This window comes from Penicillium atrosanguineum (assembly GCF_028827265.1).
Source record: "Penicillium atrosanguineum strain IBT 20685 chromosome Unknown utg000002l_segment0_segment0, whole genome shotgun sequence".
In the NCBI taxonomy this organism is placed as follows: domain Eukaryota; kingdom Fungi; phylum Ascomycota; class Eurotiomycetes; order Eurotiales; family Aspergillaceae; genus Penicillium; species Penicillium atrosanguineum.
Genome location: NW_026623134.1, coordinates 2197016 through 2215051, shown reverse-complemented (window position 1 = coordinate 2215051; position 18036 = coordinate 2197016). Strand labels below are relative to the sequence as shown.

The window sequence follows — 18036 nt, the reverse complement described above, 5'->3', positions numbered from 1 at the left end:
CGCTACTAGCCCTAGAGGTAGACACCAGATGAAGTCCGCCGCTCTTGTGGCTTAACCAATCCATAAATCCAAGAACCGTAGAATGGCTCAAATGATATATTGAGAATGAGCAAAAGGATTTCTGACAAGGCCTTTCGCAAGATTTGTTGAAAGAGGTGGAGAAAACCCAAGGCAAAAATCTTTAAAAGTCAAGGGCCCTGGAAGTTTCATTGCTGACATATTGTATATGCATTGTTATGCAGGCGTGGTACTAGGTGGTATCGCACCCATTGAAACCCATGATGCATGCAATAAATAGGGCTAAACTGCCCTTTAGGGTTGACTCCTTCCTGTTCAGGAAACTCTTTAGTAAGAGAAACAATCCTCGTCACAAGACGTGTCTCATGTTTCTCACCAGTCGAATCTACACCAGTGTAGTGCAACAGCACGAGTATGCCTGGAACCAAGTTAAGCCTCGAGGCCTTTGCTACACGGAGCTGCTTTTCCGACCGTTCAACGGCTCCAATCACTGGGCGACCATCTCCCCTTTCGGGCCCAACCCCAGTTGTTCCCCCTCAGCAACATAATGGGTGTCGACAAACTTACTGGGGTATGTGACCTGATCAGGATTTTCGAATCTGATATTAACGATGCCGATTGTCCCGAGGACTGGCAGTCGTAAGTGGGCCGGGCCCCGTCTGTCCATGTTCTCGTGCTTCTGCGGAAGGTTGACACTTTTAGGGAAACGACTTCCATCGGCTCCTCCATTTATAGGGGTATGGTGGGAAATGGCCAGCGGCAAGTTTGACCCGTGTCGTTTTCTCGTAATTGCGTGGCTATTTGTAAATGCATCTTGCAGATACCAGTAGATACCAGTCACTGCGTAGTGCAGCCCATTGGTATGTGATACCATGCACACTCGAAATAAAGCCACGCCACTAAAATATCTTAGCGACGGTTCGCGGAGTCGATCTTTTTCCGTCGCCGGCATCATGGATGCCACCCAATTGCGTATTAGAAGTTGATGTTTGCGAGAATGGACCTGGAGAGATCCATTCGACTTGATCCACATGCGAATAATGACCGATTCCTGGCCCGATTTAGAATGGGACTGGGTCTATAAGCAATGCTACGAGTGAGACTCACAATCGGCACCTCGTGTCAGTATGAGCCAACTAATACATCCTTAGTAGCCTACACCCAGGGGGGGGGTGGATCGAACAACTGGAGGCGACGCCCCCTGTTGGTTTGAAGATGGTACATGCTAACTGAAGTTAATAGATTGCGCGTCTGGGCACGCAACCCTTTGCCGGGAGAGATCACGACGGTGCATGTTAAGGAAGAAGATATGGAGTAATGCACGGTTGTGACCAGTTTGATTAAGTTTGATTGTTGCATAGCAATGCTTTCCTCGATATCCACGGTGGCCAACCCACAGGCTTTGTTTCCTTGGACTGTACATATCATGTTGGCCATGCCTTGAATGTTATTTATTGTAGATGTGGATTTGACTGGTCGTCCTTCTCAGTTCCGGTACTAAGTAGACGATGTAGCATGCTCGTTAACAATCCGTCGAGACTGTATGCAGGCTCACACAGTGTGCGTTGTTCTCATAGCTGTCTACCACACAACTGGAAGTATCGACACAAGGAGATAAAATCATGATATCTCCATATTCGAGCCCATTGCCTGCGCACCCTTAAACAAGACCGCTACAGATCACCTAATCCTCCTCCATTTCATAGCGACGGCGGTCCTGATGCCGCTGATACTCAGTAACACGCCGTGCCTCCAGAAAGACATTAGCCTGCCCTTGGACATTTGCATCGCGCATGGGCAAGTGACGGTCATCATAGGCCCGTTGCTCAACACCCCGTGCATAGACATCTCCCAGCTCCTGTAGTTCTTGGATCTGTGTCATGAACAGGGAATCATCCAACTCCTCATCGACATCTTCATCACGCATCACCGCTCGCATATTCGGTCGAACATTCGTCACGGTGGGAGTAGGAGCTGAATGGCTGAAGATATCATGGCGGATAGTATCACGGCTGAAAATATGGCCTGCACGCCGACCTCCTGGAATATCGGCCAGTAGAGGGCCGAAGTGAGAGCCGACGGGCAGGCCAAAGACATCGCGTGGGCTCAAATCTGCTTGTGTCCAGTCAAGGTGGTTTCTCGCGGACTCTTCGCCATCCGAAGTGTCGTAGTCTGAGACGGTGGCGTAGGTGTTCTCTTTATCTTCTTCGACATCAAGAAACGACATGGGGGCGTGTCTGAGCGGAGACAGGCGACGTTGTGGATCTTCCCAGATCATAAAGTCTGGTTGCCCTGGGTTGTGGAATGCCCAAATTCCAGAACCTTTTCGTTCGGGTGTGTTTGGGAGACTCAGGAAAGGACCTGGTGCGTTGGGACTTGTAATTGGGCTGGTGGGTTCTGAAAATGACTCCTGTATTTCAATTGCGTCGTCCATCTCGGTGGTCGCTTCGCTGTCGACTGTGTACAAGATAGATCAGCCACGATTCAATAAAATGATTCACAGAATCTCGGGGTCACCCACCCTCGAAGGCCTGGACGCCGGCCATGGAAGAAGGGAGAAGGCGGAGAGAATCGGCTAGGAACCACCTGAATCGAGACAACTCTTGACCAGAATGAGATGGCAAGGCAGACTGGTGTCTAGGGGATGTTCTTTCAGAGTTTACACGCGTCGGAGAGCCCGAGTCTGGGATATGAGTCCGCGCAGCCTGTATGCATCTCCATGTTAGCAACATCTAGCTTGGAGGAAGGCTGAATAGTTCGTTTGACACATACACCATGCTCAATGTTGAGTCTTGTGGAGTAGTCATTATCTGTCATGTTGACTTCGGTGCTGGGTGAGCCTGGGAGAGACTCGTTGGTCCCACGCTTTTAGTGTCGTTGTATCTTCGCTGGTGTGTGCTCAAAGGAGAAGATAGCAAATGATAGCACTTTGCTGGTAGATTACCCGAACAGCTCAAAAACAGATACTGTGAGTCTTCCCCTTGGGATTTCTTTTACTTGTATCCAGATCGATGCCGCCTTTTGGAATCTCCGTCTGGCTATCATAGATCTATGTTGGCACATGCAGCAACCCCTTGCTCACTTTATACTAGCATAGAAGAATTGAGAATTGGCTTTCTTAATGTCTCTTTCATTCAAGTCAGAGTATGAGCCATGGGATTGAGCTAGAATTGGAGCAACGCCTTGTCCGCCAGCGGCCTCGCCATAGTAGTCCGTATAGTTACTGTACCCAAATTTGCAGTTTCAATGAACGCCCATTTAACGAATGTGTATTGTGAAAGACGTCAATATCTAGCTGTAGCCATGTCCAGAGCTGCTCCGCTCTACAAATGTTAATGTAATCTGGCTCTCTATCTTCATGTAGAAAATATTGCATACGCCCAAAGATATTCGTGACACCTCAGGCCGCATCTGCATCTATTATGTCATGCGTTTCACCACTACATTATGTAATATCTAGTAGACCGTAATTACATATTAGCTCGTTTCTCTTAGTGTTTATAGGGAGATATTCGCCCGCAATACGTTGAAGATCATGCTTGATAAGCGGCTACCACCACTTAAAAAAGAGGTAGTATACCTAGAAAATAAGTAAATACATATTCAGCCTGCTAAAAGTAGCTTATGCTACTTTTTCCTAGTGGCTACTATTAACACCCGTACCTGTCATGAATCACTTCAAGCTTGTACTCGTTGACAAGTCCCTAACTGCTGTACTTTCATAAAATCTACAAGAAAAGAACATGTGTCAACCAAGTAATAGATAGATTGAAGCAGCCCAGGTATCTAACAAGGAAGCGAGAATCTACCGGATAGCAAACATAGACCCTTCCATCATAGATACATGGGCAATCTAACTACCACTAGTTCAATCAACCATATCCCCGAAGGGCCACCGGAATACTTGGATACCGGCCCTGAAAAACACAGCAAAGGAGAATCAACTCGAGAATCAAAGACCAGAAAGTAAAGCCCCTTAGTATGTAGCAATAAACACAGGGCAAGCCGGTGCTAGAAAAGCAAAGGTTAAGGCCGGAGTAGGAAGGCAGGGCGATGGGCATCGGCAAATACAGCGTGAAAGGAACTCAGGAAAAGAAGAAGAAAATAAATAAGAAACAGGTGCTTTGATCTCGAGAAGATGCAACGTTGCCGTGTAACCAGGCCGGACTCAAGACTGAGACGGGCCTTGCGCCACATGCTTGCTTCACATTTTTGCACGGATAAATCACAAATCACTATGCGCAGGAAAATGTAAGGCGGTGGAATGAGGCCTCAAGAGCTCTTGCCTGCATGAGAACCTAGTCTACCTGAATTGAGGTGGGCCCACCATGCCTCCGCGGCTATCGCCTCCATGAGACTGGCCGAACATCTCCAGTAGGTGTCGAGAAGAAGTGGGAGGGCCTTGCGGACCCGGGTTACCAGGTCCAAATGGTATTTGGCCACCAGGACCAAGTCCCATCATGTCTGGGTTGGGGGGCATGGGGGGGAAGCCTGGAGGAGGGGGGGCGCCCATGAATCCGGGGGGAGGGATCATGCCAGGAGGAGGGCCACGAGGGAAGGCCTGTCGGTCGTTGAGTGGAGGGGGTTTCCAGGCATGGGCATCATGCCTGGTGGGAATCCTGGGTTCATGCCACGACCAGGAGTCGGGATTCCAGGCGGGTGGCCCATTGGGCTCGGTCCATTGCCTTGCTGGGGCGGAGGCTGGCCGGTCCATCCAGGAGGAGGCAAATGTTCAAGGCCGGGGGGTCTCTGGAGTGGCATAGGAGGCTGATTAGGACCTTGAGGGTGGCGAGAACCACCAGGAGTGATATGTCCCTGGCCTCCTTGGGGAAAGGGAACATCATCGAAGTATCCCATGGGAGGCCCATTGGGGGCCCGCCGGCGAAGCTGCTCGCTGTCAGGACGCTGCATATTGGCGATGGCCGGATCGTCCAAAAAGTTAGGGGTCTTTTGAGGAATGCCGAGCCCAGGAGGAGGGCCGGGAGGAGGACGAGGCATCATTTCCGGTATCAGGCCAGGGGGAGGACCCACGGTATTCGGAGACTGCTGGGCTGGGCTGCCCAAGGGGCCTGATCCAACACGAACTTGCTGCATGAGACGGAGCAAATGCTCTCTCTCGCCGGGTTGGGGTTCTTTGCCGCCTGTAAGCTGAACAAGGGGATTTTCATGCACAGGACTTGCATAATCCTGCCGAGGATAGAGATCCCTGGCCGGAGACGAAATATTCCGAGACTGCTCGGCATGCACCATCGAATGGGGTCGTGGCCGATGGGACGAATCAACCTGGTTAGGGGTGCCACTGGTAGATCGACTGCCGCCAGCACTGCCGCCAGCGCCCAGCATCGCGATGATCCGCTGGAAGCCTTCCTGGTCAGGGTTGGAGGAGGGGGCTCCAGCGAAGGCCATGGGAAGGGCAGGAGACTCAGGAGCCTTCGAAGGACTCTCCGGTGGCGGGCTGAAGAGTCCGGCAAAGCGAGACGATTTACCAGGCTTGCCAACAAAGACTTGGTTCTTCGGGGCCGATTCGACGGGAATGGGAATTCCGATCTCTTGTTGAGCATGCGGCTTCTCTCCTCCCAGCATGCCGAAGAAACGGTCCATAGAGTTATCCATCATAAACGGAGCACCGGCGTGGCCGCTCGGTTCATTGCTGAAGACTTCCCCATCGGTGTAGTGAGCCTCTGGCTTCTGCGCAGCCATGTGTGATTCGGCCGGCACATCTCTCTTCTCCTCCTGTGCCGAGGCTTGGGCAGCACCAGAGCCTGCCTTCATGCGCTCTTTCCAGCGTTGGAAATCTTCTTGCGTGTGTGCTCGTCGAGATTCATCTCGGTCGTTACTATCCAGCCATTCGGGCTCATGGTCAAATTTGGCACCACGGTTCCAGTCGCGGTCTGCGCCATGTCGGTCACGCTGGCGCCATTCTCGGTTACGTAGTGGTTTATCATCATCGGCATCGGCGCTCTCTGGCGCGGGAATGCTGTTCTCGTTATTGCGGAACCAGCTCCCTTCAAATTTGGAGCGGGCCGGCTGGCCGTCCTTCTTGGGAGGGAAGCGGCCATCCTTGTCTCGGTTTCGCTCGTCGGTGGGATCGCGAGGGGGTTTGCGTGCTTTCCCATCGGTCGAATTCTCCGTTCCGTCGGGGCTTGCGATCTGGGTCTTCGGGGCCAAATGTGCGGCGGGGTCGTCCAGCATTCCAATCCTCCTTATCTCCACCACGGCGACCGTTCAGACCTGCCAGTTTTCCATCGCTCTCTGCATTTTCTCGGTCCTTGAAGAAGCGGTCCTTGAAGTTGAATCGATCGTTCCTGTCATCTGGGTTGCCTGTTCGTACTGGCCGATCTGTCATATCAAGCGATCCCTTGCTACCCATTCGAGATGAAGCAAAGACGTTCTTGGGTGAGGTAAGGAGGATATCCTCTATCAGTTCAGCATCAGATTAGCGTATACTCAAGAGAAGGGTGGTAAAAGTAGTCGGTGAACTAGCGGGGAATAGGAAGTACCTGAAATGGAGCCCCGTGAGATATGGCGAGGTTCGAAAAAGCTAGGTCTTCTGGCTGGAGTTGTTTCAGATGGGTTATTGGGGTCACGAGTAGTCTGCTTGCGCTGCTGGGTAGTCGGGTCGAGTTGAGGCCTAAGAGAGACACCTGGATCAGTCTTGCGGTGGGCGTGGGGGGCGGCCAGCTAATCGAGAAGGAGGAACATACATCCATTCCTCAATGGGGGGTAGGCCAGGAGGTTTTGCGACGAGAGGAGATGAGCGCAGCCATAACAGCTCATCAATCTCGTACCGTCGCGCCATGACGGCCTCAAGGGAGTGTGCGATTTGGGTCCAAGACTTATGATCCTCTCATTGGTTCACGGGGGTTGTAAAAGGGCGAAAGCGGACAGAGATAGTCAGAATAATTGTGGAAGGCGATGAGAACAGTAAAAGGTGAAAGGTCGTGAAGTTCGTGTGGGGGGAGCGGTCGGAAAAAGATGTCGCTAGGTGAGGAGAAGCAGTAAGCCACCTTGTGGCGAGGTTCAAGGCGGAGTCCAAGGTCGGTGAGCGATCCACCAGATGCCGCGTCACAAAGAATGACCGCCCTTGAGAGTAATAGTCTAGTAGTTAGGTTAAAGAGTAAAGTGACGTCTAGAGTGAGTTCCTAGGTTTACATCCTTAAAAGGGGAACCTTGGAAATTTGGGGTCCCGTGGTGTTAAGTCACCTTGCATGGAATTCTTGGAGTCCTGGGACCTGTGATATTGTTTAAAACTTGCCTAGCAGGTGCACGTGTGTACTCAATAAATATAGAAATCAAATTCACAATGTGCATAAAGCGGCAAGTGCCAGTTGCTAATATCATTAGACTCAGGAAATCTTGAAAGTAGTTTCCCATAGGATATACATACTACGATTATCTTCCCGCATGTTGAGGGAAAGAAGGTCACAATCGAGGTTCCGAATCTGCGCCCATAAGAAAACGATTATTTTCAAACTCTCAAGAACAAAATATGGTACAAAAGTCTATTTCACGCCTGTGCGATCGTCTCAATCGTCGACTCAAGGGTCCCGTTGCTCCAGGCATCAACTCGCTCGCGGTCTGACGTCTGATAGAGGGTCCGCGCCAAAGCCGAAAGCAAGGCAACCTCTTTGTTGTCAGCTTCAGCGATTTGAAGCTGAATCCAACTGATGACAGCCGCACGGGTGATCAGAGTGGTGCTGCCACCCACCTGAGCTGCTCGGTAGATAACATGCAGGATCTTACGCCGGGCCGCCGAACCAAGGCTGGGGGACTGATAAAGGGAGAGAATGCGCTCGAAGACATTGGCGCGACGGTAAACTTCCATATCAGCCTTGCTGCGAAGACTCTTCACGAAGAGTCCCAGAAGCCAGTCGATCTCGTCGAAGTACCCATCATCCAGCTCGGGCTCGTGCAGGAAGATCTTGTCGATCCAGTACGAGGGGATCTTCTCCAATTCCCAGACTGGGGCTTTTTGCAAGAACTTGTTGACCTTGCCATAAACCTTGTGCAGGGGGTTGATCAGGACTGAAAGACAGTTGGAAGCGCATTCACCAACGATCCACGGAATGGGCTGGTCAAGACCAATGCCGTTGACCGTTTCCAGCAGTTCTCCAATGAGGGTATACACGCAGCGCCATTCGGCATACTTGGACTCCTTCAACTTTGCCAGGAATCGCGCAAGGTTAGAAAATGCCTGTCTTCGGACTTCCTCGTGCTCGGAACACAAGCAGAGCATCAACTCAGCGATGTGGCCTTGCTCCACTGCTTCTTCTTCATCCAATCGCTCCCACTTGTGCAATGCATTGTGGGTTGTGCCTTCGGTGGGCAGGAATCCGAAAATCTCATCTAGGTCCACTTCCTCGGTCTTGCCGGATGAAGCGGGCTGGACCGGGTCAGAATCAAGGTCCATTTTGTCCTCGTCGTCAGCATCTTCTGTCTCCTTGAGACATTTCTTGAACTGAGATCGCACTTTCTTGGTCTCGGTGGCCTCGACCAAAGCATCTCGTGCAGCCTTCAACGCGCTGGTGCTCTCACCACTCTGCTTCAATTGCGCGAAGAGCTTAGCAATCCATGATCCAACGGTAAGTTCATTGACTTCATCTCCGGTCTTGACGATGAAAGGCCACTGCTCGACGATTGCGGGGACAAGTGGGCTCAGCCTGTTAGCAGCATCTTCGGATAGAGGCTCAAGAAGGTCCACATAATGGACAGGTTTCTTAGCAACTCGAGACACACAGTTGTCGAAGAAAACCAGCTGCTTATGGAGAGTTTCAGTTTCGGAGTCCTCAAGGCTTGATAACAACGAGTTGAATGACTGTGGCGAGTTTCGAAGAACAAAGTTCTCTGCAAGGACAGTTCTCAAGAGGATAGAGATGCGGCGCGAAGATTCTTTGTCTGAGGTATCCACAAGGACCTTGAGGATCGATGTAAAAGGAGAATATTGCATAGTAGCTGAGAAGATGTCAGTTTGAGAATATCATAGATTACGAGATTTTAAAGCGCCTACCTGGTTTCTGCCACCAACGCATGGAGGCAGACTGCTGTGCAATCTGCAGGACACTTTGCAATTGACTAAGAAGAAGCTCTGAATCATCCGAGCTGACTTCGGGCTCCTCCAATCGCTTGAGCACGTCTACCAGAACCAACGAGACATCGAAGTTCTCCTCCAACGCAATGTCGGGCATCACTTCGTAGTAGCAGGTCAACAACTCCGCGACGGCATCTTGCTGCTGCAGTTCTTCCTTGGCCGTTCGTCGGAAAAGAACGATAACATCCTTCACGGCAGGGCACCGGCGGGAGAACTCAGCAAGCAGCTTGGAGGAAGCCTGGTTCCAAAACAACTGGGCTTGTCCATGTTCAGCGCGGAAGATCTTCAGAACGGAACGCAATTTGGTGAATGCAAGGGTCAAGATTCGAACTGCGAACAGAGTGATAATCTCCGCATTCTGATTCAAACACCGAGTCAGGACCTTCTGACTCATAGGACGAGGGAGTATATTTTCAATGACAATGGAAACCGGTGGGGGCAGGATGGGCTCTCTTTCTCTCCAGCCACAATTTGTAGGGACAGGCAACTGCACAGTGGAGAAAAGGAGGGCGGACTCAGCCAGCCACGAGGGAGTTGGCTTAGGGTCCGCAGTAAACATAGTCTTCTTGGAGAAGAAGTCGGCGATCAGCTCAGGTGCTGCCTTGAAAATTGTCACCAGCAGCTCAATTTGCAGACTATCCACGTCGGGGCGAAGACATTGGATAAGATACGAAAGAGAATTGTTCCGAACGGGAACGTGCTCCTGGTATTTATCGACATAAATGGGTGAATCAAGACCCAACTCAATGCAGTCGTCATTCTCAACGGGCAGGCTCTCGGGATCGGTTCCGACCGGATACCATCCTGTCTCAGGAAGAAGAACACCAAGGCCCGCAGTCTTGCAGATATTCATCAAAAGTTTGTGAATCTCATTCGCGATCAAGATGTTCTCCGGGTTGGGCTCCTCGGATTCGCGATCGTAGCCGTAGAGGGTCACCAGCTTCTCTAAATTGAAGCGGTTGAAAAACTTGCTCTTGGACTTGCGCTGCAGCGAGGCATCTTGTACGATGTCCCTCTCGATAGACTTGATGATTTCCAGGGCAATTTCCCGAGTGTCCTTCCGAATATGGTCGAGGAATGCTCGGGTGAGCTTGTGCTGCTCAATGATGTCGCTCTTCTCGAGCTCGTGTTGAACCCTCAAATTCGCAAGTAGATATCTCTGGGCATTGCGACGCAGAGTTGACTTGCTGGTCTGGTCCTCTGAAGTCTCAAGTTGCGCCTTGTTGGGTGTCAAAAAGACCTCGAGGCGCTTGAAAGTGATATAGCGGCGGTTGTAGAGTTGCCGCGCTACCGCACCTCCATCATAAGTAACGATCTCCGTAAGAAGACGGAGACAAGGCGAGATGAGATGTTCCTTAGACTTGGTAGCGGTAAGACCCCGGTTGAAGAGTCTCAGTTGATCTTTCTGCAGCAAATGCTTGCACAGCGCTAGACCGAATTCGCGGAATTCAAGCTCGCGGGAAACGGTCTTAAGGAAAATGGCAAGGACGGAGGGTACATTGGTCAGCAGGGAGTCATGGTTACCGCTGTCGCCCAAGCCCCAGGTTTGGATTATATCTGGGAAGCAGACGGAATCTTCCTCCCTCTCCTTGCCGGGAGAGATTTGCTTATCGCAATAGCCCTTGAGGACCTGAAGCTTCTGGGCTTTTTCATTCGCCTTTTCAGGGTTGTGAATAGAATTCAGGAACTCCTTGAATTTGATAAGTCCTTTTGCAAGACCGTTAGCTTTAGTGGTCGAAGGCTGTTGAGGGAAAAACTTACCTTGCTTAGACGCCGCGGGATTCTGCTGGAAAACGAGCAGGTTGCGCAGCTGGGAGGGGTTTTTGATTGTTGGCTCATTGCTCTCCTGAGAATCCTCATCGAGCTTTCTTCGCTTCGCACGAAAAGGATGCTCTGTAACGTGCGCCATCTGGATGGTTGCAACAATGTTATTTTTTTTTCGAGGTCTTCGATGCACGGGTCCGATGTCTTCGAGATTTCGCACCCTCTGATTGGTCATCACCGACCCATCACCCACTTTGAACTAAAACGGTTCAGCGATTAACTTATTCTTTCCTCGAAATGTTCTGAGTTGCTGAAAGTAAACTGTGAAGTGCCTAGGTAATTTTAAAGAGACAGAAACTACACGCTTGGCTTCTACGCTGTACATTTTGGGATCATCATACAATGCAAGGAATGGCTATTTCCATTCAAACGCCAGTCCATTTTGATTCGTCAAGCTTGAGAAAAGTACACGGTGAATATACGATAGAACATGCAACAAAACATTGGTATCCTTGAAAGTAACAGATCAACCCCAAGTTCCTCCGCCACCACCTCTGCCTTGGCGGCGCTGGGCCGAAAGACGCCAATCGTCCTCGCCAGCAAACCGATTGTGAAGAGGTTGGATGCGCTCAGCCTTCTTGCGCTTCGACAGACGATCCGTAGGTGCCACCTTGAAGAAAGTCGGTGCTGCCTCCACGAGCCACTTCGGCTCGATCGAAGTGGTGCAGTGCATATACTCCTTCGTGGTGAGCACCAAGGTGTGGTAGATAACATGTTCGGATGGCTTTCCGAATAGTGCGGAGCTCGGGTGCATGTACACAGGTGTGCCTTCCACCAGCGTCTTGTATCCTTCTTGGGGATCCTTGCGAGCGGCGTTCCGGAAGAAACCTGTACAGAGTGCTTGTCGCACCTTGGTAGTGTTTCGTCCGCAAGAGATGATCTTGTGGCGGTAGCGGTCCATGATGCCCATGAGCTGATTGCGCACATCCTTGGCCCGAGCGATGGCTCGGACTTGGATGAAGTTTTCGAAGCACCAAGTGTTGTTGAATTTGGAATTCTTCCAGCCATTGTAGACATTCAACAAGGTAAGATGATCACCGCATGGATCGTGGAACTTGGCCTTCTTCTGGTCGGCCTGTTGCTGCTTTTCCTTGGGTCGGTAGAATACAGATTGGATTGAGAGCATGGCGACGATACTGAGCATCTCATCAGAGCAGCCCATATCGACGGAAGCAATAAGCACCTTCGCAAGAGCGGGCTCCATGGGGAAGTCGGCCATCTTGCGGCCCAGACGAGTCAGTAGACCTTCGTCATCCAAAGCTGACAAGGCGTACAACTCCTCAAGAGCTGTCAACATGGTGTTGGTGGGTGGCGGATCCATGAAGTCGAAGTGAAGAAGATCATTGATGCCCATTGCCTTGAGCATGAGAATAGTATGCGACAGGTTCTGACGCTGAATTTCAGGAATGGTGGTGGGGAGCATCTCGGATTGATACGCGGCCTCCGTGTACAGTCGGAAACACTTTCCAGGACCTGTTCTGCCTGCACGGCCAGCTCGCTGCTTGGCCTGTGCCTGGGAAATAGGTGTCACCACGAGCGAATCCATACCAAGCTTCGGGTCGTAGGCATTCTGCTTCACAAAGCCCGGGTCAATGACATAGTAGATGTTGTCGATGGTAATTGAAGTCTCAGCAATGTTAGTCGCGATGACAACCTTGCGGCCACCGGGCGGCGCAGGTTCGAAAATTCGACTTTGTACCTCACTGGGAAGTGCAGAGTAGACAGGAAGGATGACCAGCTCGGGGACCGTAGAGCCCAATGCTTTCATCCGCTCGAATAAAATTTCACAGGAGGTGTCAATTTCTTCTTGGCCAGTAAGGAAGAGAAGGATGTCACCAGCCGGTTCAGTCAAGTGAATCTGCATAACTGTGATAAGAGCAGCATCCAGATAGTCAGACTCAGGCTCCTTCGAATACATCATCTCGACAGGGAATGTTCGTCCAGGAATCGAGAAGATAGGACAGCCGTGGAAGTATTCAGAGAACTTCTCGGCGTCCAGAGTGGCCGATGTAATAATCAAGCGAAGATCGGACCGGCGCTTGATGGTCTTCTTCAACAGGCCGAACAAGATATCTGTGGCAATTGTTCGCTCGTGAGCTTCGTCAAGCATGATCACGGAGTACTTCTTGAGATCTGGGTCCAGCAGAATTTCTCGCTGAAGCATTCCATCGGTCATGTACTTGATCTTGGTCTCTGGACTTGTGCAGTCTTCGAAACGGATTGTGTATCCAACCTCTGCTCCCAGTCTGCAGCCTACTTCCTCGGACACACGCTTGGCCACAGACATGGCAGCGACACGACGAGGTTGAGTGCAACCGATGATACCATTGTTTCCGTATCCAGCCTCAGCCAAGAACTGCGTCAGCTGCGTGGTCTTTCCTGAACCAGTATCTCCAACCACAATCATCAGCTGGTTATCCTTTACGGCATCCAGCAGTTGTTTGCGGAACTTGTACACTGGCAGACTCTCACGCTGCTGTTTGATGCTCATGTCGGTTCGCTTGCCAAAGGACTGGTTCTTGCCCATGGTGACCCTCTTCCACTCCGGTACTGCATCATCCTGCTTGGGTTGCTGAGTGCTGCGCAGATCCGCAGCAAACTTGCGATCCTCTGGTGCCACCATGGGATCCTGCCATTGTGCATTGAGGTCGACCTCGTTGGCTCGTTCAGCAGCTTTGTCTTGTGCCTCTCCCTGTTTCAATTCGCGTCTCTCCTTGGCAAGATTGGTACCCGACATGGCGGCACGGTTCATGGAGCCATCAGGGGCCTTGACGACACGGATAGGTGAGAGTTCGAGCGACTGCTTTGTCTGACCAGCCAGGAAAGGAGGCTCTTCGTCCTTGACTTCAATATCGACGTCTTCCTCTTCTTCAAACGTTCCCTCGCCGGTGAGGGTGGCATGGTACTCGTCATCAAGATCAGGGTAGTCTGCGGCGGATGCAACACCAGAAGCAATGAGCTGTCTGATCTCCCATCGTTCAGGCGAGGTCATACGCTTGCGATTCCTCATCGGCCGTCCGTTAGATTCTTCAATGACGGGTACATCTGAACTGAGATCGCCGTATCGGTCGTTTTCTGACGACCCGTCAAGGCGTTGCATGTTCGCGCCTGAAGCCAAACGCTTCTGGGGAACAATATCCATTCCTGTTACCTGGTCGACCTCCTTCATTGACAGTCCAATGCGGGTACCTTCCATGCTCACAACCTTGACCTTGACTGGCTGGCCACGAGACACAAGGTCACCGGGGTGGTTCACCCGCACGCCTTCTTGCATCGCAGAAACGTGGACAAGGCCGTCGACCTTCCCTTGAACTCCCTGTAGATTCACAAAGGCACCGAAGTCCTTCACGCCTGTAACACGTCCCTCATAAATTTTGTAAAGAATTGGATGATCGTCCAGTTCAACGGGTGGCGGTCGTCGGAAGTATTCCTCGTCGTCATCACGTTCACGATCGCGACGTCTCCGGCGATCACTGTGTCCGTTGCGGCCATCTTCTCGCTTGCTAGGTCTGTCGATGGATCGTCCGAATTCGTCCACAATGTCGTCGTTCTTGCTGCGGCGATGGGGACTCCGGGACCTCGATCGATATTTGTCTTTGTGTCGTCGTCCGCGGTCGTAGTCATCGTACTTGGGGCTGCGACTTCGCTTCCTGCTGCTGCGCTCATCTCTAACGGCGGATGGATTTTCTTCTTTTGGCTTCCCAGCAAGTCCCTCCAGCATTGCAAATGTGTCGTCCATGGCGCCTTCTTGCGCGTCGGCTTCTTTAGCGGCCTGGCGATCAAGGTAGTCGTTCTCTTCCCAGCGCTTCTCCCTATCTGGGACAGCCAGACCCTTAAAAACCCGCGACTTCTTCTCTAAAACATCCAGCTCGTCCATCAAACCATCGCCTCCGGCACCCGAATCGCCATTTTCCGCTTTCTTTGACTTGTACTTTGGGTGCATCGTAAGGACAAGGCGATCGATACTCTCCATCAAGCTTTGCGGGAACTCGGCGCCCATGTCATCAAGGCCCTTCTTGAATTCAGGGAAGTGTCCATTGCATTTGAGGTGTTGGTCGATCACAAATTCGGCCAGAGTCTTGTCGGAAATGCCCAGGTGGTTCTGGAGCTCGCTCGTCACTCGCGATACGAGCGAAAGCAGCTCCAGAGACTCCAGGTCATCCATCCTGGCGACAGATCGGAAGAGCGACGATCGAAGGGAACGAAAGGCGCGAGTAAAGCGATGTGAGCGAGGGCGCAAACACCGAACGAGACCGACCTTCGCGAAGCAAAGTGAAGGCGGAAAATCAGTCCGGCCGAAATCGCCACCGATAAGAGATAAGACAACTATAAACGATTAAATATAGACATTTCGTGCTGGAGCCGTTAGAGAATGGTTTAATGTTATACAAATAATATACAAGTCTTTTATTACATCGTTCACATTATACAGAAGAGGTCTCCGCGTTGCCTGGGAGCTTCGGTCGGGGATGAGAGCTCTCTGAAGAGCTGTCTTCATCCAAATCAGCCTCGAGGTCGGTATTTGGGCTGTCTGAGGACTCTGCTTCAATCATACCAATCTCAGAAAGGGGAGTCGGTAGACCTGACGAGCCTTCCTCTGCTTGGTCTTCCTCCACTTCCTCTTCTCTTCCTTCAGGCTCGCCATCATTTTCAAAGTCAACTTTTCCTTGCTCAAGGAGCTGCTTCTGCAGCGCAATCTGGCGGCGCAGAGACGCGTCCTTCCGTAGTTTCTTGTTGGCTGAGAACTCAGTCAATGCTCGAATCATTCGTTCCTCGACGAGCTCCTTGACATGCACAGCAAGAGTCCGGTCCGTGAAGACGCCGCCGAAGCGGAAACCCAGCCATGAGTAGAGAATGATAGCTTTGTGCAGGTTCTCCAATTCGTGCAGGTATTCCTTTTGTCCGGATACTGGTTCTTGTAAGACCTCCAGCCTGAGAGCAAGAATATCCAAAAACCGTCCGCGTGAGTTCTCGGCCACGCAGTCTGCGAATTCAGAGATAGCGTCGTACCCAGCGGTAGTTCTTGTGTCCATTGGGGCGGCCATTAGCGTCAACTGTGACTGAAGCCGTAACCCAGTCACATTGTCAATGATTTCGGCATTAGCGAGCTGATCCTTCGCATCACACATGAAGAAAAGAGGGTTGATTTCGGCAATTTCTCTGACGCGCCTGAGCAGATACTCGAATGGGGTAGATCTCGGGAAGTATGTGGCAAACTTCTTGTAGGTAGCATCCGTGGGAACGATCCCAGCAGCACGGAGTGGTGGGGGTTCTGTACCCATGGCCCTGACAATATAGGGTAGATCGACTTCTTCAAGGGATGTGACTAGGCCTACGTTGGCTCCATCTTCTGAATCATTCGTGGCACTTGCTGGGCGATACCGGCCTGCACGTCCACCAATCTGCTTGATCTCTGGGACCGACAATCTCTGCAGACCACCAGGAAGACGTTTGATCAAAGTTTCGAAGATGACACGCTTACAGCTCCTGCTAAGTGTCAGTTGAGTTTCAGAGCGGAGAGATATGATATACTTACAAGTTCAACCCCATACCAATCGCATCACTTGCGACGAGGAAGTCATAGTCATTGTCAGGGTTGTTGAACAGATTAGCCTGTTGGGTTCGAATTTCAGCCGGCAGGCCGCCGTAAACAATAGCTGCTCGTCTTCCAGTCAATCTTTCGATGTCGGCCTTCAAGGCGTGAATTCCGACGCGGGAGAATGACACCAGGCAATCACCCTTCTGGAGGTTGTTTAAATTGCCCTTCAAACTCTGGGGCATGACCTGCAAAGGATTCAGGCGGTCGTAGCGGTGAATTTCCAAATTATCTCCCGTGAGAGCGCAGAGCTCCCGAATCAACGGCACAGCACGGGTTTCACCGCATAGATGCAACTCTTTGACACGAGCTCCAAGAACAGCTCGCGTCCATGCCCATCCTCGTTGTGGATTTGAAATCATCTGAATCTCGTCGATGACTCCCACATCAAAGTCTTGCCCAAGGCTGACCATTTCCACTGTATTACTCATGACGCGTGGCACCTGGCCATCCTCAGGGACTTTGACTTCATCACCGGTCACCAGGCTGCATGGAATACCACTTGTCTTAAACCGATGATACACTTCCTGTGCAAGTAGTCTCAACGGCCCTGCGTAGAATCCCGATTTGCTGGCTTCCAGTCGCTTCAGAGCGTGGTATGTCTTTCCAGAGTTCGTTGGGCCGACATGAAGATGCACTGTTCGTTGAATAGAGCGTGCGGCGGGATACCATTCAGCCGGATAACGGAGGTCGGCCACCTTCTTCTGTGCTTCGAGGTTCGGAGTTGAGTAATCCCTCGTGGTTCGATCGGCGTAGTTGAGATATTCCAGTTCATTTCGTATACCCTGTGCCCCAGCAGAAATCATAGCCCTTTGTAACGACCTCTTCGTCTGCAGCAACGGGCCCGCATCCGACTTTGCTTCATCCATTCGCAAGGCATTCAACACCCGGCGTTCGATTTGCTTCCATCCTTCTGACATCTGCCCTGTTTTCAGGAGTTTGTTGCGCACATCAACCAATGCTTCTTCCACACTCCGATCGAACTCTGCAAGACGTTGTCTTTGCCTGCTGGACATCAAGGAGTCATTGCGATTCGGGGTAGCACCAGGCTTGGCTTGCGGTCCTTTGGCCTTTTTGTCTCGTTTTGTTCGCCGGAGGACAGGGGATGTTGTAAAATGCCGTTTGTGGGGTGCAAGTATCGGGCTATGTCGTCTTTTGGAGCACAGAAGGGTTGTGACGGAGCAATGCTGCTCAGGCCGAATTGGAGTGCATGATCGCAATGAGCAGAAAAGCGAGCGACTGCTTCTACCCCATGACTGCATTCCGCCCTAGACCCTAGACCAGTAAAGGAATGAAACAAAGGCCTAAAAGGTGTAAAGACGTTGGAAATGCAAAAAAGAAAGGTCGTTTCAGGGTGGTTTCAAGAAAAAAGTTGCTTATCGGGTTGAAATGAGTTCCCTGGCGCGCCACCGGGAGATCCACTTCTGCATCCTGTCGAAGCTCCAATGGTGGGGAACCGCTTTCTCCTTCATATACCTCCTACGGGCCACCTATCTGAACTCCCTCTCTG

At 51.4% G+C, this 18036-nt stretch overlaps 5 protein-coding genes across 5 annotated transcripts; all 5 read right to left on the bottom strand.

Annotated features, from left to right (window-relative positions):
• Nucleotides 1–1702: 1702 nt before the first annotated feature.
• N7443_002609 (uncharacterized protein) lies at nt 1703–2452 on the bottom strand (the record flags this gene model as incomplete). The annotated part of the gene is made up of 1 exon (XM_056882665.1): nt 1703–2452. The coding sequence occupies one exon, from the start codon at nt 2450–2452 to the stop codon at nt 1703–1705; it is 750 nt and encodes a 249-aa protein (XP_056744506.1).
• Nucleotides 2453–4548: 2096 nt separating this feature from the next.
• N7443_002608 (uncharacterized protein) lies at nt 4549–6817 on the bottom strand (the record flags this gene model as incomplete). Its single annotated transcript, XM_056882664.1, has 4 exons — nt 4549–6125; nt 6166–6435; nt 6519–6649; nt 6723–6817. 4 exons carry the CDS (start codon nt 6815–6817, stop codon nt 4549–4551), a joined length of 2073 nt encoding a protein of 690 aa, XP_056744505.1.
• A 708-nt stretch (nt 6818–7525) lies between these two features.
• Nucleotides 7526–11015, bottom strand: N7443_002607 (NPA1/URB1 family protein; the record flags this gene model as incomplete). Its single annotated transcript, XM_056882663.1, has 3 exons — nt 7526–8970; nt 9026–10813; nt 10868–11015. 3 exons carry the CDS (start codon nt 11013–11015, stop codon nt 7526–7528), a joined length of 3381 nt encoding a protein of 1126 aa, XP_056744504.1.
• A 381-nt stretch (nt 11016–11396) lies between these two features.
• N7443_002606 (uncharacterized protein) lies at nt 11397–15095 on the bottom strand (the record flags this gene model as incomplete). Its single annotated transcript, XM_056882662.1, has 1 exon — nt 11397–15095. The coding sequence occupies one exon, from the start codon at nt 15093–15095 to the stop codon at nt 11397–11399; it is 3699 nt and encodes a 1232-aa protein (XP_056744503.1).
• Nucleotides 15096–15354: 259 nt separating this feature from the next.
• On the bottom strand, nt 15355–17788 carry N7443_002605 (ATP-dependent RNA helicase SUV3; the record flags this gene model as incomplete). Its single annotated transcript, XM_056882661.1, has 2 exons — nt 15355–16417; nt 16467–17788. 2 exons carry the CDS (start codon nt 17786–17788, stop codon nt 15355–15357), a joined length of 2385 nt encoding a protein of 794 aa, XP_056744502.1.
• Between the last annotated feature and the right edge of the window lie 248 nt (nt 17789–18036).